The following is an 18,631-nucleotide window of genomic DNA, read 5'->3' on the forward strand; positions in this document are numbered from 1 at the left end:
GTGCAGCATGGAGATGACTGTGAACAGAACCCATGGAAAAGTTGTTCATGTACAGACCATAAATATGGAGTCCAGCTGTGTTTGATGCTGCTGGGCAGATGAACAACTGGGAACCTCTGAGCTCTGCTGGTCCACTCTGTGGAGGAACCAGGAATAATTAGGAAGTCAGGAAATATTCATCCAGCAGTATTCAGAAATGAAATCACCAAGACTTTCACATTAAATGTACTTGAAGCAGAAAAACAGAGCATCATATGAACAAAATGGTGTGAAGTTAAAAAGAGGAAGATGAACTACAAGGATGAAGAGCAGTAACACCAAAATCACCTAGAAGACATTTTAAAAGGTTGATGTTGAAGTTGGACTTCAAACAGTCCAAACTGTCAGCAGATCTGATGCTGGTGGAGACAGTTTCCCACAGCTTGGGGACAGTGGAAGTGAAGGCTCTGTCCACACAGGTCTTCAGGACAGTGTGGGACATCCATCAGGTTCTGATGACTAGATCTGAGGTGATGTGGACATGGAGGAGGTTTGAGATATGTGGGTGTGTGTCCATGTGGGGTCCTGTATGTCTTTCAGCATTAATCTGTGTTTAATCGGACTTAGAGACTAATCCAAATATTAACCTAGTAATGAAATTGGTACAATTATGTTTTGTTATCATTCTTACATTAGCAGTTTTACTAAATTGTTTTTCATTTAAAGGTTTAGTGTTCTCACCACAGAGAGGAGGAATTTGTTAAACTGTGTGAAAGACAAAACTTGATTTTTCCCTTAACCTTGAACATGTTTTCTGTAGCTTTTCCCCCCCATCTACTTTCAGAAATTTACTTCTGCCTCTGTGTTTCTGTGTTAATATTAATATGATTAAATAAATGAGTCTGTCTCATTTGGAAAAATTAAGTTGATGCTTAACTGAAGAAAATGCAGCTAAATGTTTGTGGGTCAAAGGTCATGTCAACATGATAGTTTCTGTGTCTTGATTGAAAAGTGAGTTCATTATGGGTCATTTTTGTCCCCGTTATTCATCAGCAGTAATTGCGTGATTCTCTGAATTCGGTACTGTTAGAGATTTTTTGGTATTATCATTTTATTATTACTTTAGTTCACATTCAGCCTATAGATCATTGTGATTTTCTGTTTAAAGTGTTCTCTTCCTTATGTGTGTATGAACTGACCTGGAGGTCACTACTGTCTGTTCATCTTCATGAGAAATAGTTAACACTGAGTTTCTCAGACCTTAAATCCTTTTGCAAGAACACCTCCTAATTTAGTAACTACCTGTGAGCAGTCGTATTTTGTTTTCTTGACAGTATTGACCGAGATTTGAACCGGGCTCAGACCTTTGATCAGATATCACATCTGGAACTGGGTTGTTAGTTGTTTGGGTTAGAAGTTTTACGACCTCTGTTGTTTTTCCTGACTGCCCCCTTGCCTGTTTTTCTTTGACAATAAAAACAGGGGCTCATGCGGAAGCAGATCAGAACGCTCTGTGAATGGCTCGGAGGAGCAGTTGATGGAGACTTCTCCTTTTGCAAAAGCTTGACATGAAATTCATATATGTTGTCTGTGGTTCTTTCTTTTATGTAGGTTCGAAAGGAAAAATACCTATCAGGTACATTTTGGCGTCTCAGATTACTTAAAAATATACCACAATAAATTGTGTTTTTGATCACTGCATCTATTGAAGGACTCTTTAAACCTCCAGGAAAATATGTCTCCCCACTTTATTCATGAAATCCCAAACAGTATTAAGAATTTCTTTGTTACTTCAGTTGCTTTAAATTCAACCTCGTAACAGGACAATTTCATTCCTCTATGAGTAAAACTCTATGTTACATCCCCAAGTTTTGGAGGGGGGCTGTAACAATTGATAAACCAGGGGAAAATGAAGAGACAAAAACCAGGAGGGTAAAGTTAAAGGGTTTATTCTTTAAGTGGGATCAGAAGTTTCTAGTAGACAAATCCTCCATCACAGCACACATGTTGCCCAATTGGCCAAGAAAGTCAGTTTCCCAGCTAGCCTTATACTCTGCTAATCAAGAGGCAGAGTTAAACCAGCTGGGCCTGCTTAACCCACGGGAGCTCAGCAGCAACCTGAACTGGGGGGGAAATCCTACATGCAGCCACCACTGCATGTAACACTCTTATAACATAATTAAACTAATTCTTCCAGTTCCTTTTAGATGACCTGTCCCTTGATATTAATGTATATCTTATTTGATTTTGAATCATAATAATTAGACTGATAAGTAGAATATGGCAACGTGATGTAAAAACTCTTCATAAATCATAAAAATATACTTTAAAAGAAACATTTTATCAGGCTTTTTCATGTTTTTGAATCATTCTTTAAACTTTGCATACAGTCCAACAAATATTAGTCTAATATTTGCTGTTATTATAAAAAAATCATAACAATGTATCAAGTAACGGTTGAACCCAGTGTAACAGTTGACCAGACTGTAACGGGGTGGAAGATTTTTACTAAAAGTTGCCATAAGTCCACATTAGCTAGGTTATGGAGCAACATATGATATGATGAAAACAAGAATTAATGTGTTTCAAAGACCATTCTTTACTTTTTCCCAAACAACAATAATTATCATTTACATGCCTAAAGGTGTTGAAAGGTTGAGCTTGACAATGACGATGTTTGGATAAAAAATAATCAAATATCAGTAAGAAACTATATTAACACTTAAATCTCTTTACAGTGTGAGCGGGAAAAAACTTAAGTGATGTCACTTCCAGGGCGCTGAGGAAATTGGACTGAGCCATTATTTATAAAAAGGAGGGATTGGTCTGCTGTTACAGGGTTAAACAAAAGAAAGATAGATAGATAAATCTTTATTGTCATTGTCACAAGGGCAACGAAATTTAAAAGGTGCCATCAGTCAGTGCATATGCTTAAAAACAAAAAATAACTGTCTCACAATTCACACACAATGTAAGAATTAACAAATAACTGGTAAAAAAAAAAAAAATCCAACTAATAAATAAGAACAGCCACATTCTCACATACATCATTTATGATGATTAATGTTTGTTTTGATTGCATTTAGTTTTGTTATTGCTATCGGGTAGAAACTGTCTCTGAGACGGTTGGTTCTTGTTCTGGTTGCTCTGTATCTTCTGCCTGAAGGCAGCAGTGTGAACAGAGAATGTCCGGGGTGAGAAGTGTCCTTTGTGATGTGTTGTGCTTTTCTTAGACAGCGGTCGCTGTGCAGGTCCTCCAGTGAGGGGAGAGGGCAGCCAATGATTTTTTGGGCTGTATTCACAACCCTTTGGAGAGCTTTCCTTTGAGCCGTAGTGCTGCTGTTATACCATACGCAGATACAGTAGGTCAGTATGCTCTCTATGGAGCACTTGTAGAAGGACACCAGCAGCTTCTCCTTGATGCTGTTCCTCCTGAGAACCATCAGGAAGTTCAGTCTTTGCTGGGCCTTTTTTATCAGCTCGAAGGTGTTCATGTTCCATGTGAGGCCCTGCTCAATGTGGACCCCCAGGAAACGGAAATCAGCTACCCTCTCCACACATTTTCCCCCAATGGTTAGTGGTGTAATGTCCGTTTTATTCCTCCTGTAATCTATTATGAGTTCTTTTGTCTTTGAGTTGTTGAGGAGCAGATTGTTGTCCCTGGACCACTGCAACAGCCGCTCCACCTCACCCCTGTAGGCGGACTTGTCGCCTCCTGAGATGAGCCCCACCACTGTGGTGTCATCAGCAAACTTGATGATGGTGTTGCTGTGGTGGGCAGAGGTGCAGTCGTATGTGTACAGACAATAGAGTAGGGGGCTCAGCACACAGCCCTGTGGAGAGCCAGTACTAAGGCTGAGGGCAGTGGATGTATGTTTTCCCACCCTAACTCTCTGCTGTCGGTTGGTCAGTAAGCTCAGAATCCACATGCAGGTGGAGTGAGGGAGGCCCAGGTCCCCCAGTTTGTCCACCAGTCTGTGAGGGAGGATGGTATTAAAAGCAGAGCTGTAGTCTACATAGAGCATCCGCACATAGCTCCCCTGCTGCTCCAGATGTGACAGAGCAGCATGGAGGGCCGTGATCACAGCATCCTCTGTGGATCTGTTGGCTCTGTAGGCAAATTGGTGGTGGTCAAAACCAGGAGGGAGAAGTGCTGTGATGTGACCCCGGACCAGTTTTTCAAAACACTTCGTCACCACAGGGGTTAGTGCCACTGGCCGGTAGTCATTGAGGCAGGAGATGTGAGGTTTCTTGGGTATGGGGACTATGGTGGAAGATTTCAGGCAGGATGGGACTGTAGACAGGGCTAGGGACTGGTTGAAGATCCTGGTGAAGACTCCAGCCAGCTGATCGGCGCAGTCTTTCAGGACACGTCCAGGGACGCCATCAGGTCCAGCAGCCTTCCTAGGGTTGACAGCCCACAGTGTGCGCCTTACCTCGTGCTCCTCTACAACGAGGAGTGTGGTGTTGTGGGTCACTTGGTGTAGTGTGGCTGCCTCTGTTTGCTTCACCTCAAAGCGGGCAAAGAAGAGGTTCAGCTCCTCTGCCAGCGTGGCATCGCCTTCTGCAGCTGCGAGGTTGGTCCTGTAGTTGGTGAGATGCTGGATTCCCTGCCACACCTGCCTGCTGTTGTTGGTGTCAAGGTAGCCCTCTATCCTCCTCCTGTAGTCAGACTTAGCCATTCTGATGCCGCTCTTCAAGTTAGCTCGGGCTGTACTGTAGACGGTCCTGTCCCCTGACCTGAAGGCGGTATTCCTGGTCTTTAGCAGTCGCTGGACCTCCGGAGTCATCCAGGGCTTCTGGTTTGGGAAGACCCGGATGAGTTTATCCACAGCTATAGTGTCAATACAGTTCTTGATGTAGCACAGTACACTGTCTGTAAAAACCTCCAGGTCCTGATGTTCAAAAACATCCCAGTTTGTCCTGTCGAAACAGTCCTGCAGCTGCTGTGTCGCATCCTCGGGCCAGGATTTGATGGTTTTGGTGATGGTTGGAGCAGTTTTCCTGAGGGGGGCATAAGCAGGAATTAAATGCAGGGACAGGTGATCCGACTGACCCAGGTGAGGAAGTGGTCTAGCCCTGTAGCCTAGCTTGATGTTGGAGTAGAGACTTTGTCCAGAGTGTTAGCCTCTCTTGTAGCACACTTTACATGCTGGTGGAACTTGGGGAGCGCCGTCTTCAAGTCTGCATGGTTGAAGTCCCCCGCTATGATGTGCACAGCATCTGGATAGATGCTCTGCAGATGGCTAATGCTGCCATGCAAAAGTCCAATAGCTGTTTTAGCATTAGCATCCGGTGGTATGTAAACAGCAGTTAATATTACTACGGTGAACTCTCTGGGGAGGTATATTGGTCTGCATCTAACAGTCACATACTCCGGGTCTGGGGAGCAATGGCTGATGACAGTCGCTGTGTTAGTACACCAGGTGTTGTTCACGTACACACAGAGCCTCCTCCTCTGCTATTACCGGAGTCTTTCGTTCTGTCGTGGCGCTGTACTGGGTAGCCTGCTAGCTCGATGGCAGAGTCTGCTACGTCTGGATGCAGCCAGGTCTCCGTGATCAGAAGAATACAGCTGTCCTTCACTGCGCTGTGAGATGCAGCCTGTAGTCTCAGTTCATCCATCTTGTTTGCAAGGGATCTGGCGTTCGAGAGAAACAGGCTGGGGAGGGGCGGTTTGTGTGGTTGCCTCTGTAGCCTAGCTAGCACGCCGGCCCTACAGCCCCGCTTCTGCCTTCTCTCTCTACGCCGCCGACGCTTCCTCCCTGCTGCGATGGTAATCCACGGCGCGCCGGGGCTCCTCGCTATGTCCCCCGGAATATTGAACAAGTGTTGAAAATCAGCTGTAACATCTAGTTCGTAGCGGGCAACGATCGTCAGGAGATCGTCCGACTGTATATTTTGTTTGTCTGACATGACGGAACACAAATCAACACGTACAGAAGCAGCCAAACAGCACCGACCGAGAGAGCAAAGAGCCGCTGCAACTGCGTGCGCCGCCAACTGGAGGGACATGATTAAAAAGTGATATTTTATAAATAATTCATATATTTTTCTTCATATTTATTTTATTTAGATTAAAGTATACCTAAAATGTTTAAAATGGTACAAATAAGTTGCAGTTACTGGTTAGTTTCATTTGTTTTATATTCAGTGAATAATTAACATTGGTCAGTGGGGACATGCTCATTTGGCTGACCTCTACGCTTCAACAACCCATCAAATCTTTCAAAACATAATTATTAAAATATATTTGCACGTTATATTACCAATAAACATGGATATTTCCAATACTTGATTTTTCTTTAAAAATGTTGATTGCATTATATGAAAATATTAGAGATAAACCTGTGAGACACAAAATGCACCGAATTCAGAGAATGACCCAGTTGCTTATTTATGGTGTCAGTTAGAGACCATCTGGTTCTGAAAGATATCCACATGAGATATTTTTTAGCTTAACTGTGGAAATGGTTAATAATCCACTATGTTGGATGATGTTTGAACCACAGAGATGAAACTGGAATCATAAAATTAATTCATAAAAGCCTTTTTCTTTCAGCATTACTCTGTCTGGAAAATAAATTAAATTTAGATTTAGAGAACAATCCAAATATCAATCTAGAAATTAAACTCACTTCTGACTTTTGTGTTTGTGTGTTAAATTAATATTCGATGGTCATAATAACAGATATAAACTGAACAGTTACAGCAGTTAGAAACAGCTCACCTCTCTGATGGTGGAGATCCAGGAGATTTAAAGTAAATGAGTTCACCCTTTGACCTGTCACTCTTCATGGACACACAGCTGGGTTCTGGTTCTGGTTCTGGTTCTGGTTCTCGTTTGAGTCTCTGATGGATCCTGACAGAAACATGATGATTAAAACTTAATCAGTAAAGAGGAGCAGCAGCAGCTTCATCACCATGACTGTTCTGGCCTGATATAGTGAACGCTGTGTGAAAAGGGCTGTGGACAGTTAGAGATGGTGACCTCACCTCTGACCTTTGCTCTGGCTCTCATCTTCCCCACACAGAGTGGTTTTAGAGGGAGGAACTCCCTCCTCTCTGTCCTCACACTGATCCATGCTGCTGAATTCACATCAGCTCACACACACTTTCTACCTTCACCTGCAGAGGAAACACACATCATTCATCTGCACATCAACTCTGATCATCCTTTACATCATTAGAGCTGGAAAAAGATCAGCTGCTCCTCCTCTGATTGGCTCTTCTTCTCTGCTTCATATCAGTGTCAGGTGAATGCAGTCAGACAGCAGAGAGGCAGAGGAAGCTGCCATCAGCTGCTGCACTTCTACTATCAGTCCACTAGATGGAGACATGGAGCAACATTTACATTCACTGATTCAACCTGAACAAGTCTTATAGTTCACAATTATTAATTTCTACAAGTGGATTATTCGCTCCATTAAAGATGAACTATTTAATCATCTGACTGAATCAAACCCATTTTAATAATATTTTTATTTTGAAAGGAAGCAACAGGAAACTGTTGCTGACGTTAATGGTGGAGACTAGAGTTCGGTACCAGGAAATAAAAACATGAATCAGTTCGGAGAAGAAAACAGTGAAACATCAGCTGTTCATCATGTTGTTTGATTCCAGTTCATCAATAATCTAATAATCCTGTAGATTAGCCTTCAAACAGCAGAGATATTAAAGTTTCAGCTGAAATCAGAAGTGAAACTTTTCTCCAAACCTCAGAGATTAAAAACAATCAGGAAAAAGTTAAAGTGATGAAAAAGTTCAAGAAATAAACAAATCAAACTTACAGTTTGTTCAAACGATCCAAAAAGTTAAAGAAGAAAATTTAAACAACAGACTGAGACCCAACTAACTGACTGAAGCCGCACCTGAACAGGTAAATTGAAACCGAAAGTAAATGTGACGGATGTTGCGTAACTGATGGCGTCACAGTCCACTTGGCTTATAGTTTTTTCCTTCAGAGCAACAGAACCAGGAAGTAGAAGCTCTTTTTCAATGTCACGTTTCTGTAATCTGTTAATTTATTTATTTTTTTTAATTAATCCTTTTTTTAACCAGGTAAACCCCGTTGAGATCTAAATCTCATTTTCAAGAGGAACCTGGGCAAAAAAAATTGCCATACATAGCAACCTGGTTACAAGATAAAAACAATTAATACATATGCACAAATATAAAAAATCTGTACAGTATGTAAAAAGGTTTCGGTGCACACAGAACCAGAGGAACTGCTTTTGTGGCGTTAAGTGGCCAAATACCAAGCGCCTCGTTTACCACAAAGTTGTTAAAGTTTCATCTTTGCTCCGGTTCAGATGTAAATTAAAGGGGGTTAAAGGGTTAAAGGGATTGCAGGGGAGGTTTTTATCACACATTGCAGACTGAATGCAGCGACAGCGCCTCAAACCATCTAATTTCCTGTTCAGAATACAAAATGTAATTAGAGCCATCAACATTTATTCCCAGAAATCATCCTCTAATTACATGTCGTCCCTCATTTAGAGTAAGTGCTTACTAATACATCATGATTACTGCAGTGCATGCATGTGAGGAGGGATTGAGATGAAAGACAGGAGGCTGAGGTGTAAACTGGGAAGTTGAGGGAGAGCCTGAGGAGGAGGAGACGATTGCTCGTGGGAGGAGACGGAGAGAGCAAATTGGACCTCTAAGGCTCTTCAGACCTGAAGTTCATGTGCAAAAATAAAAAAAGAATTAATAAAAATCACATAAAGTTGAATTAAGTAGTCTAAAATAATGAGAGCTGCAACAGAAAATGCTGCAGTGGCAGGAGGAGAGTTTAAAAGTTTCACTGTTTTAAGTGGCTCATGCAATTCAATCTAATTGCAAGAAATTCAATGAAATCTCCACTCGTTTCTGTGGCCAAAGTACAGAATATATGTAATGTGTTTGTGTCAAAGATGTGAAGTGCAGTATGACTTCCTATCCTTGGCAGCATCCTGCTGACGGGCGGCAACTGTTTTGCGCTGAAAGATTTTTCTATTGTCTTTTTTCTTCTCTCGCTGTCCAACGAGGGGGGAATGTGTGTCCTCTTCTGTCCTACACAAACTATGGCGGCACATCACCACATGCTAATGACCCTGAAGATTGAATCTGAATTGTAGCGTGTTGTTTTACCTGTAAGAGCTATTTCATCTGCTTTTAATTAAATCTGGAGTGCATTTAGTCATATCTGCTTCAAAACCTGAACTGAACTCTTCTAAAATGGATCCAGATTCTTTAAAACACAGTCGGAAGTTTGTACCTCAAAGCACAAAAAGACCATTTAAATTCTCTTGACATTGAGAATATAGACACCTAAAGGATTGGATTCTTTAGAAAACAGTTTATGTTGTGCAGAATAAAAATTGTAAAAGCTATTAAAATAGTTAAAAGCAAATCCATATATTTTTATTTTGACAGTTAAAAATACAAAAGGTCTGAGGAAAAGGGACAAGATATTTGAGTTGAAACAAAACTAATTGGTTTGGAGAATTAAAAGCTGTCTAAAATATTTTGTCATTCAATAAAGTTCATGATGGAGCATGTTAAAATAATTCTGGTTCTGTTTAAAGGGATATTGTAGTCATTTGTAATGTACTGAATCTAAGGGTTATTTGTTGAAGTTATACAGTGATACCTGAAGTATTTGATATGAAGTATTGCATATGTAGTGTTGTATATGGAGTATGGTCATCACCAGGAGAATAAATCGTCCTGTTGAAGGTAAAAGGAGCTCAACGTGTGTCTCGTCTTTTCTATATCGCAGCATCACGTTGAGGGAAGATCATCTTCTACATTACCCTCAGCCATCCGAGGCTGCAGGGTAACAGAGGCAGGTACAAACTGGCTTCCTGCACATCAGTGCTTCCTTCAGTAACAACGTCCAGAGTGTTGTGAGCACAATCAAATGGGTGTCATGTATGGAGCATCGCAAAAAGATCCGATTTTTGAGTTTACAGTTGAACTGAAATGGATTTGATTCAAGTAGGTGCATCTCTGCTTGTGAGCTTATTAAACCTAAACACTAAAACAAGTTGGAATAATAAAAAAAGGAATCTTTAAAAATATATATACATGTTGAGAAAGTATCAGTATGGAAATGACAAATATATGATCCATGCATCTTAACTGTGAATAATAAATGTTAATCACTTATTTCTTTATTTTGGGAACTTGGTGTCAAAGCAATTTTCTGACTTTTCTTGCATGTCATTAAAAGTATTTGATTGGAAATGGTTTTAAATTTTTCATACAGGCATAAATAAGTAAATGTTTCATGTTTTATCTCTAAACTTTACCTTCAGTATAAATTATGTTTCGCCTTTAATTTCCACTTCTGCCTTAATGTTAAAGAGAGTTGCTAGTGTTACAGGAGCATGTTTTCTATAAGTTTATTCTGCCTCTTCAGCTCCACCAGCACGCATGAAACTTTTGGTGCAATTTGACGCGCATTAAAAATAAATGGTATGGTGAAGTTTTAATGATTTAAAAACATTTAAAATTGCATCCAGCCAGAGCCGGGGAGACGATCTGTACTTGGAAAGCTTTTGTTCATTTGAGCTTGGATCAAAGGTAAATGTTTCATACAGGGGAAAAAAACGTGATTTATAATTTATAAGGAAGTTGTGACTCATGCTGTGCTTTTATAATGTTTTCTACCACTTTGTCAGCTCTGAATCTCATGTTTTATGCCTATTTTTAACCTTTTTCTTATTCAGAGCACTTTGAAATGAAAGTTACAATCTTTCTGTAACTTTTACACCGTTAAACTTGCTATAGTAACTGTTTATTCTTGCAAGGAGTCTGTTTTTAAGCTACATTTGAGATGTACAAAATTAATAAGTAATAATTAGGTGCATTTTAAAATTGGTGTCTGAATTTTCTGGTTAGTTTTCTTAGTATGTATCATATTTCTATATATCTTTATCCTGACATATATTGATACTGTTTACTGGTGGTTACATGATTGTAATTTATTCAGGATTAAACTATATTAGTTGTTCTACCTTGTGCTTGTCTTTATTGATCTGTATTGATCCTATAGTCATAATCCTGCTCTAGGAAGATGTTAAGATGTTCTGGTAAAGTTGTTTCATTCCCTAAATGACATATTTATGTTGCATTTAGCAAACAGAAATTGTTTTGGTTATCCTAACTTAATGACTTAATGTTTGAAAATGGCAACAACTTTTTATACAGTTTGTAAATATCTGGTTTCTACTGTACACTATCTATGGGTGAGTAAAAACCCAAATAACTCAAGATGTGGATCAGAAAAATCTGCCATGAATAGATCAAATTTGGTCTCAATGAATGTCAAAAAAACCAAAAAAACATTTATTTAGACCAGAATTAATCACTTTTTGTACATTTAACATGATGCTACCATTATAAAGAATATTCCTTCAGAGTTAAAGAATTTCTGCTATTTTTTCTTTCAGTAAGTCTCTCCATGAGGATTAAAATATTGCAGCAGAGTTTCTGACAGGAGTTAGAAAGACGTCAGTACGCGCAGTCCCAAAGATCTTATACAATCTTACTTCAGCACTGCACATTGAATTAAATCCCCAAAAAGCAGGACTGGAACCAGAACCCTCAAGTTTTTGCCTCTTATAGAACCAGCTTCAAGTTTAGATGGGAAGATATGAGCTTTGCTTCTAATTTTGCTCTAAAATTGTTCCCCAAAGCTGCTCTGTGTTCTCTCAGTGTGCCTTACTGCAGCCATTTCTGTGTTTATACTCACCCTCATACTGTTGGCTCTGTTTTTCTCTTCTTTCTTCCTGTGCCCTCTCTGCAACTGGTCCAAACAGACGGCAGCATCTTGGTTTTTTTGGCTCACTTTCTGTGAGAAGTTTTAACTTTAGGGATGAAGTGAGAGCTAAACCAGGAATAGATCATTACAAGGTAAAAGACATAATCTATACCCAAGTTTTTAAGCACACGCTTTATGCATGAGGCCCCTGAGCTCCATGTTGGCTAATGATGGCTAACTGTTTTCCTTACAGTACGACGGTTTCCGTGTAGCAAATGAAAACACACATTGAGGTAAGACAGCTTGGTTTATTGTACTGCACTGAAATGTTTAATTTGTACATTTTACTTGTGGTTTTGGGTCGGCTGTAGTTTTTGGTCTTTGCTGTTGTTGACGTGTGATGCTAACTGAGCAAGTATTTGCTGATTTTAGGGGATTAAAATGGCTGAAAGCAGATTTTTAACGCAGTACTTTGATTTTATAATACAGGCATGTAAATAACGAATGCTTTGAAACATTTTCACGTTATGTTTTAACCTCAAACTGAAATGTTTGTCTTGGGATTTTATGTGATAGAGAAACAAAGTAACACATAATTGTTGTGAGGTGGAAGAAAAGTAAAATAATGCTGTTGTTTTTTAATTATTTCGTTTTTTTATGTATAAATAATCTGAAAAGTGTGTTGTGCATTTAGTTCAAATGGTTTCCAGGCATGCATAAATATGGAAAAACAAAGCAAAAATACAAAAATATATTTTTTCTTTATTTCTGTCCATCCTTTCATTCTAGTGTCTGCCCTTCTTTCTCGTTTGTATTTTAACTTTTCTTCCTCTCTTCTTCCCTATGTGCCTTCACTGATTTTCTTTCATGTTTTTTGTTAGAAAAATGTGCAGCAACCTTGTTGACAGTTTAAAGTTTTTAGCTGCCTCTTTTCTTAGTCTTGCAAAGCTCTGTCCAATATTTCAATCAAATATATTTCAGTTTGTGGCTTTAAAATACAGATTTGAATCTAAGATACTGGATTGTTAATTTTCTCTGGGCCGTATTTTGAATTGTAACGGTTGAATGTTTTCCACTTGACTTTAGGTGAACATTTGACAAAATGTAGTTTCTTTTTATCTTTTTGCTGTGATTATTGAAGCTATGATTTTAGTCATTAATGCTTGAATAATTAGAGTGAATTCGAGTAAAACATAATGACTATAATGAATCTTAACCTTCTGAATGGTTTGCTATAAAATATTTTCTTCTAAATGTGCAGGAAGCACATTATATATGATTTGCTGGGTTTCCTATAAACTAATGTTAATTAAATCAACTCCTATTAACTGCATGTAAAAGATGGGAATCAATGACAAACTACTAATTTGGAGCTTAAAATGTTGTTGTACATTTTTGTTTTTAAAAAATCAGTCGTAGGAAAATGAATCCGGACTTTTTCTGTAGCGTTGTTCCAGGGTAAAACATGGCTGCCATGACCTTGCCTCCTGTTTTCTACCATGAGAACCAGCTAAATAAATCTGTCCTGCATAAATTTAGAAAGTCGATGAGCTGACACACACACACACAGCAGCAATGTGTGTTATCTGGTCAAAACAGGACCACATTAGTTGCCTACTCCCTGACACTGAACTCGAAGCCATTTATCTTATGGGGTCTCTGGTTACTGTTGCTGCACTTAGAGCATTGCGACTGTCAGGTTTGGGAAACTATCAGCCACGGTGCAGCACTCTGAGCAGATATATGATGGGGGAATGAAAAGTTGATGTGTGTGTCGCTTTATTTACTGTTTGTGGAGTGATACATAGTCATGAGTGTTATGCTGCGTTGTAGATTCGGTGCGATACACTATAGGATTAAGCTTGAATGATTCAGAGTGCTGTGATACTCAGACTGATACTATGCACTTGTTTTTTTTCAGAGGATTTTCTTTTCTAAGTCCATTCACAAGGCAACAGGAGAAATAAGTGAGAATGTTTACTTGGTTCTGATTAGATCTTGTTTGCTGTTCACACCTTTTGTGTGATTCTAGTTTTTTCTTTCTACAAAGTTGGAGGAATACTGATTTCTGCAACTTTTTCCCCACTACTTCTTTTGTCAGTTTGCCTCAATCATTCAGTCATTCACACACTTTGAAATCTCAACAGAAGTGGTTTTCAGTTTCTAAGGCCTGGCTGAGGTGTCTGTGCTAACCTCATTAATTCAGCTTATTCTGGCCTAATTAATCTTTGTCAAAGTAATTACAGCTATCTGGAGTTACCGACATAGATGCAGCAATCTCAGATGTTTGTTGTGGTGTAAAAAGCTGATCCAATGCGAATTCAGTTTGCATTTAATTGTGGTGCAGAGGAGATTAATATCTTGAAGTTACAATTTGGTACTTTTAAATATTGATGCACCATATTATCGGCATTGTATCGGTATCTGCTGACATTAGCTGTAAAATTTAATATAACTCACAGATATAAAAGCCATTGTTTTGATGAACCAGTGACAATGAGTGTTTGAGTGTTGTCATCGTCTTAGAGAGAGCAAATGTCAAATAAAGGTGACATTAAACACAATGCAAGTTGAAAGTGTATCATTTTAGCATTTGCATTTGGTAGCTTGCTAAATTGATCAAATTAATGCAGTATTTTATTTCCACAGTAGAGAAAACCATATAGTTTCAGTAAGTAGGTATAGGACCAAAATATCGGCATTGGTATCGGTTATTGGTTATTGGTTATCTGCCAAACGAGTTTTAGTAAATCAACATTTAGGCCAAAAATCCAATATTGTGCATCTCTAGTTTTAAATTAGATTTTGAGATTTATTTTAAATTCAGATTATAATCTCCACCTGGAAAACATGTCTATTTAAAAAAATGCTTCAGCCAAGTTAATTAGTCACTGGAGCAGCAGTGAGTTTTCAGAAATGCAGAATAATGGAAATATGAATCTGTAGTCACATTGGGACTAAAGAGGATTTAAAAAGGTTTTGTTTCTGGCTTCCTGTCTGCTGTCTAACACCTATTCTGCTCTCTTTTTGTTCCGCTCACTCACACATTCTCATTCATTTTTCACTGTTTGCTATCTCTCAAGCTGGTGGCTAAACAAACTACTATGACCCAACTAGCGGTCTGAAGCCACACCTGAACAGGTAAATTCAAACTGAAAGTAAATGTGACGGATGTTGCATAACTGATGACATCACAGCTCACCTGGTTTGTAGTTTTTTCCTTCAGAGCAACAGAACCAGGAAGTAGAAGCTCTGAGGTGAAATCAGAGGCAGGTTGATAAAATCTTCATGAGGAAGGAGAGAAGTTCTGATAAAAATTTGGAAATAAAACTTTAACTAAATATTTACGTTCAAAATAAATATTTATTTTGCAAACTAAAAATTTATTTTCCAAACTAAACATTTAATTTTCAAATCCAATATTTATTTTCTAAACTTCATATTTAATGATCTATTTTCATGTCTAGTTGTTCAGTCAGACGCTCCATCATGTTGTCATGTTCCAGTTTTTCTCCACTCAGCAACAGCTGGTGAACAGGATTTAATCCAGTTTAGTGTAATTGTCTTTCTTGCTACTAGTAGCAGAAGGTGCAACAATATGTAACATTGATCTTTAGTGAGTAAATCCTTGGTGTTTATGTCCAGCAGAAATAGAAGAGGCTCCATGGGGAGATCTGTCCTTAGAATGTCCTCAATCTCCTGTTTCATTTCCTCCCAGAAGGTCTTTATTTGTGGTCAGTCCCAGAAGACGTGTGTGATGACCGACCATTCCACAAATTCCTCCAACATCTATCTGTGGTTGGAATCCTGGAAATGAAACTTTTTAATGGAGTTTTATTAAATCTGGTTTTTACTTTCCAGTCAAACTCTTTCCAGATTTGGTTTCCAATCCATTTATGGCACAAAAATGCACAGAAGAAAACTCCACTCCGTGTTTTATCAATCTCCAGTTCAGTCCAGTAAATTGATGTTCTCAGTTTTCCCATCAATCCACCAATGGAGACACCAAACTGTGCAGTAAGAGACTGGTGTATTCAGTGTTTCTGTGCTTTGAACCCTCATCCATTTTACTTCTATGTCAACGGTGGAGCAGGAAGTGGAAAATCCCACCTGATTAAATGTATTGACTCTGAAGCAAGCACTGCTCTGGATCATCAGATCCATCAGTAGCCTCTTCTACTGATGGAGAGGAGGCTGACATATCAAATCAAACTGTCATGTTGACTTCATTTACAGGAACAGCAGCTTTTTCTATCAATGGCTGTTTGTTACATTCACTGCTCAAACTACCCAGGAGTCTAAAACCTCCCATTCAAGGACTTGATACTCAACTAGATGAAGTCAGATTTGAGCTTTTAAATGCTGAAATTATTGCTACTGATGATATTTCAGTGCTTTCAAAACCTCTTTCAGCTGATGTGGATGCAAGACTGAAAGAAAAGGAAATCACTGAGATTTTGGAGGAACGTCTGTTTCAGGGTCGTTGACGTATCAGGATTTCCATCAGGGGAAATTAAACATTTAAAAATATGTTTATCCATTGCAATTATTAGAACATTTGAAATTTTGTACACACAGAAATTATAATTAAAAATTAAAATGAGTCGTTTTCAGAGGTTTTTTATCAATATGATTCGACTGTGGTCTTAAAAAATGTCATGTGGTGCAACCGTGATTTATCTTAAAATAAAGTATTTTCCATCATTTATTAAACATTTTTTATAAGGTTAATTTTACTGAAGGTGTTTAAAAACAAAGTTTTTAATTTTCTTTGTATTTTTCTGACAATTATGACAGTTTTTCCCCAAAAATGAACCAGTTCCATTTATAATTGTCTTATATTTTTCTTCACCATTTCATCAAACTGTGTTAAAAATAAATGAACTCCAGTCACTTGAGGAAACTGTATTAGTGATTAATATTTCTGCTCCAGAAATTAGATATTCCATTTTTAGTTCAATACATTTACTTTTTAATTGGTCACCAAATGATTTATAGAATAAATGTCGGCCAGTAAACTGGTCAAAATCCTTTAAAAAATAAAAATAGTATTACATCCAGTAACAGTACATTACAAAAAACACAAATTAAACACACCAATTTAATTCACATCAAAATTAATGCAGTAATCAACTTTGTAACAAACATTTCAAACAGATCCTCATAAAATCAGAAAGTTCAGTAGATTGATTTTATTTTCGGAACTTTTTAAAGTTTTATTTTAAAAACTTAATAAAAACAGAAATGTTCAATCTCCCAAATGTAAGAACAATAATGACAATATAATAATTCAGTTGAATTGAATTATTTTAAGCAGAACCAAGTATGATAAATAATGTAATCATTCACAAGTTCCCCAAATGTGAGCTTCTTTCAAAACGGAAAAGATTTCAATGAACTTCTAAACCATCATATTACTCCTGGGTAGAGACGCTCCCATCAGGGTTTTTCCTGCCGGTTCTGATCACCATGAGGTCCGATCACTGCCGATCACAGATACCGATCACATGGATTGGCTGTTAATGTTTGGCTTTAGGTAGAAATGCTACTATGTGATCTGGCAAAATGGAGCCATAAAATCACCTCATTGAGACAAAAACATGTCCAATACTTGCAGGCTCATGGCTAATTGTTCTGGTTCTGATGGCTTGTTTCTGACCCAGTAGAGTAATTCAGCAGAACACAGGGAGGAGGCAGAGGAACTCCATTTGTTCTCTCAGATTATCTCATGTTAGGACATAGAGAAAGTTACATTAAAACTTTTTTAAAGTTTCCTCCTCAGTACCGCGTAGCGATGGTCCAACAAAGAATTATTGTGATGATTAATCAGGTTAAAAATTGGCTCATTCTGAAGATTTTTAACCATTTGCACCTTTTTTATACAGTTTTATACATTAAAAGATACAAAACCAGATAATTAAATCACTTCTTAGAATATATTTACAAAGTTTTTCCATCTATTTTTAAACTTTCTAACTTCTTTTCTGCAGTTCCAGGGTGAGTCTTTCTTCATGACTCTTTAAGGAATGAGAAGCTCAGCTCAATGTTTTTATCCAACCTTGTTATTAATCAGTGAAATAAGTTGGAGGAGAGACGTTTGGTTCCTGTTGCAGCTCAGTGTTAATCTGGTTAATCTGAGAGATGAGCTCCAGTCTAACACTGCAGTGAGGATTAAAACCGGCCAGACAAGGTGAGGGACGGAGGAGAGGTCACCATCAGGAAGTTTGAACCTCTGCAACAAACTGCATTTTAATCACAACCAGCTGCTGATTTTACTGGGTTTTGCTTTTTCCAGTTAAATCCTTTATTTTCCGGTTTGGGTTGAATCAGGTGTGGCCCACGTTGGCGCTGTGGCGGGTCATATCCATGTTGATTTATACACTAAAAACAGGTTTACTTTTTGTTATCAGATTTAAATGTAAAATATAGCAGAGATGCAGCGATCAGACCTTTTCTGTCCAACACTGATCTCCAGTTTTCATTCTGCTCTGATCTTCCAGTTCCTGGGATTTTTCCTCCAAAGAGAAAAATGTTCTGCAGGTTCTGAGTTTCAGGTAGAAGTTCTGAATGAAACAGAAAATATGAAGATTTTCCCACTTTAGGCTTCAAAGCATTGACCTCTGACCTTCATGGGATGGGAATGTTTTACTTTAAATTTCTGAAAGGCAGAGTTGATGAAAAAATCTTTTTAATGCAAATATTTAAATTTGAACAGGAAAAGAACAGAATGAGCAGCAAATGAACCAAATGCAGAAGAAAAATGTTTTTATTTAAAACACATGAAGAAAAACTGCAGCAAATTTACAAAAGGAAGATTTAATATTCAAATCTGACATGTTGAGAAAAATAGGAGCCGATAGAAACAGAAAATGATCAGTGATTGAGAAAAACTGATCAACATTT

At 38.2% G+C, this 18,631-nt stretch overlaps 1 protein-coding gene across 1 annotated transcript in view; it reads right to left on the minus strand.

Annotated features, from left to right (window-relative positions):
• The window catches only part of LOC116724447 (NLR family CARD domain-containing protein 3-like), a 30,423-nt gene extending 23,359 nt beyond the window's left edge, over nucleotides 1-7,064 (minus strand). The window contains exons 1-3 of the mRNA XM_032570165.1: nucleotides 6,976-7,064; nucleotides 6,710-6,841; nucleotides 58-136 (exon numbers count right to left, since the gene is read on the minus strand). Coding sequence (XP_032426056.1) covers nucleotides 58-136; nucleotides 6,710-6,841; nucleotides 6,976-7,064 — 300 coding nt within the window. The remainder of the gene's footprint in view (nucleotides 1-57; nucleotides 137-6,709; nucleotides 6,842-6,975) is intronic.
• Between the last annotated feature and the right edge of the window lie 11,567 nt (nucleotides 7,065-18,631).

Source organism: Xiphophorus hellerii, chromosome 8 (assembly GCF_003331165.1).
Source record: "Xiphophorus hellerii strain 12219 chromosome 8, Xiphophorus_hellerii-4.1, whole genome shotgun sequence".
NCBI classification, from domain to species: domain Eukaryota; kingdom Metazoa; phylum Chordata; class Actinopteri; order Cyprinodontiformes; family Poeciliidae; genus Xiphophorus; species Xiphophorus hellerii.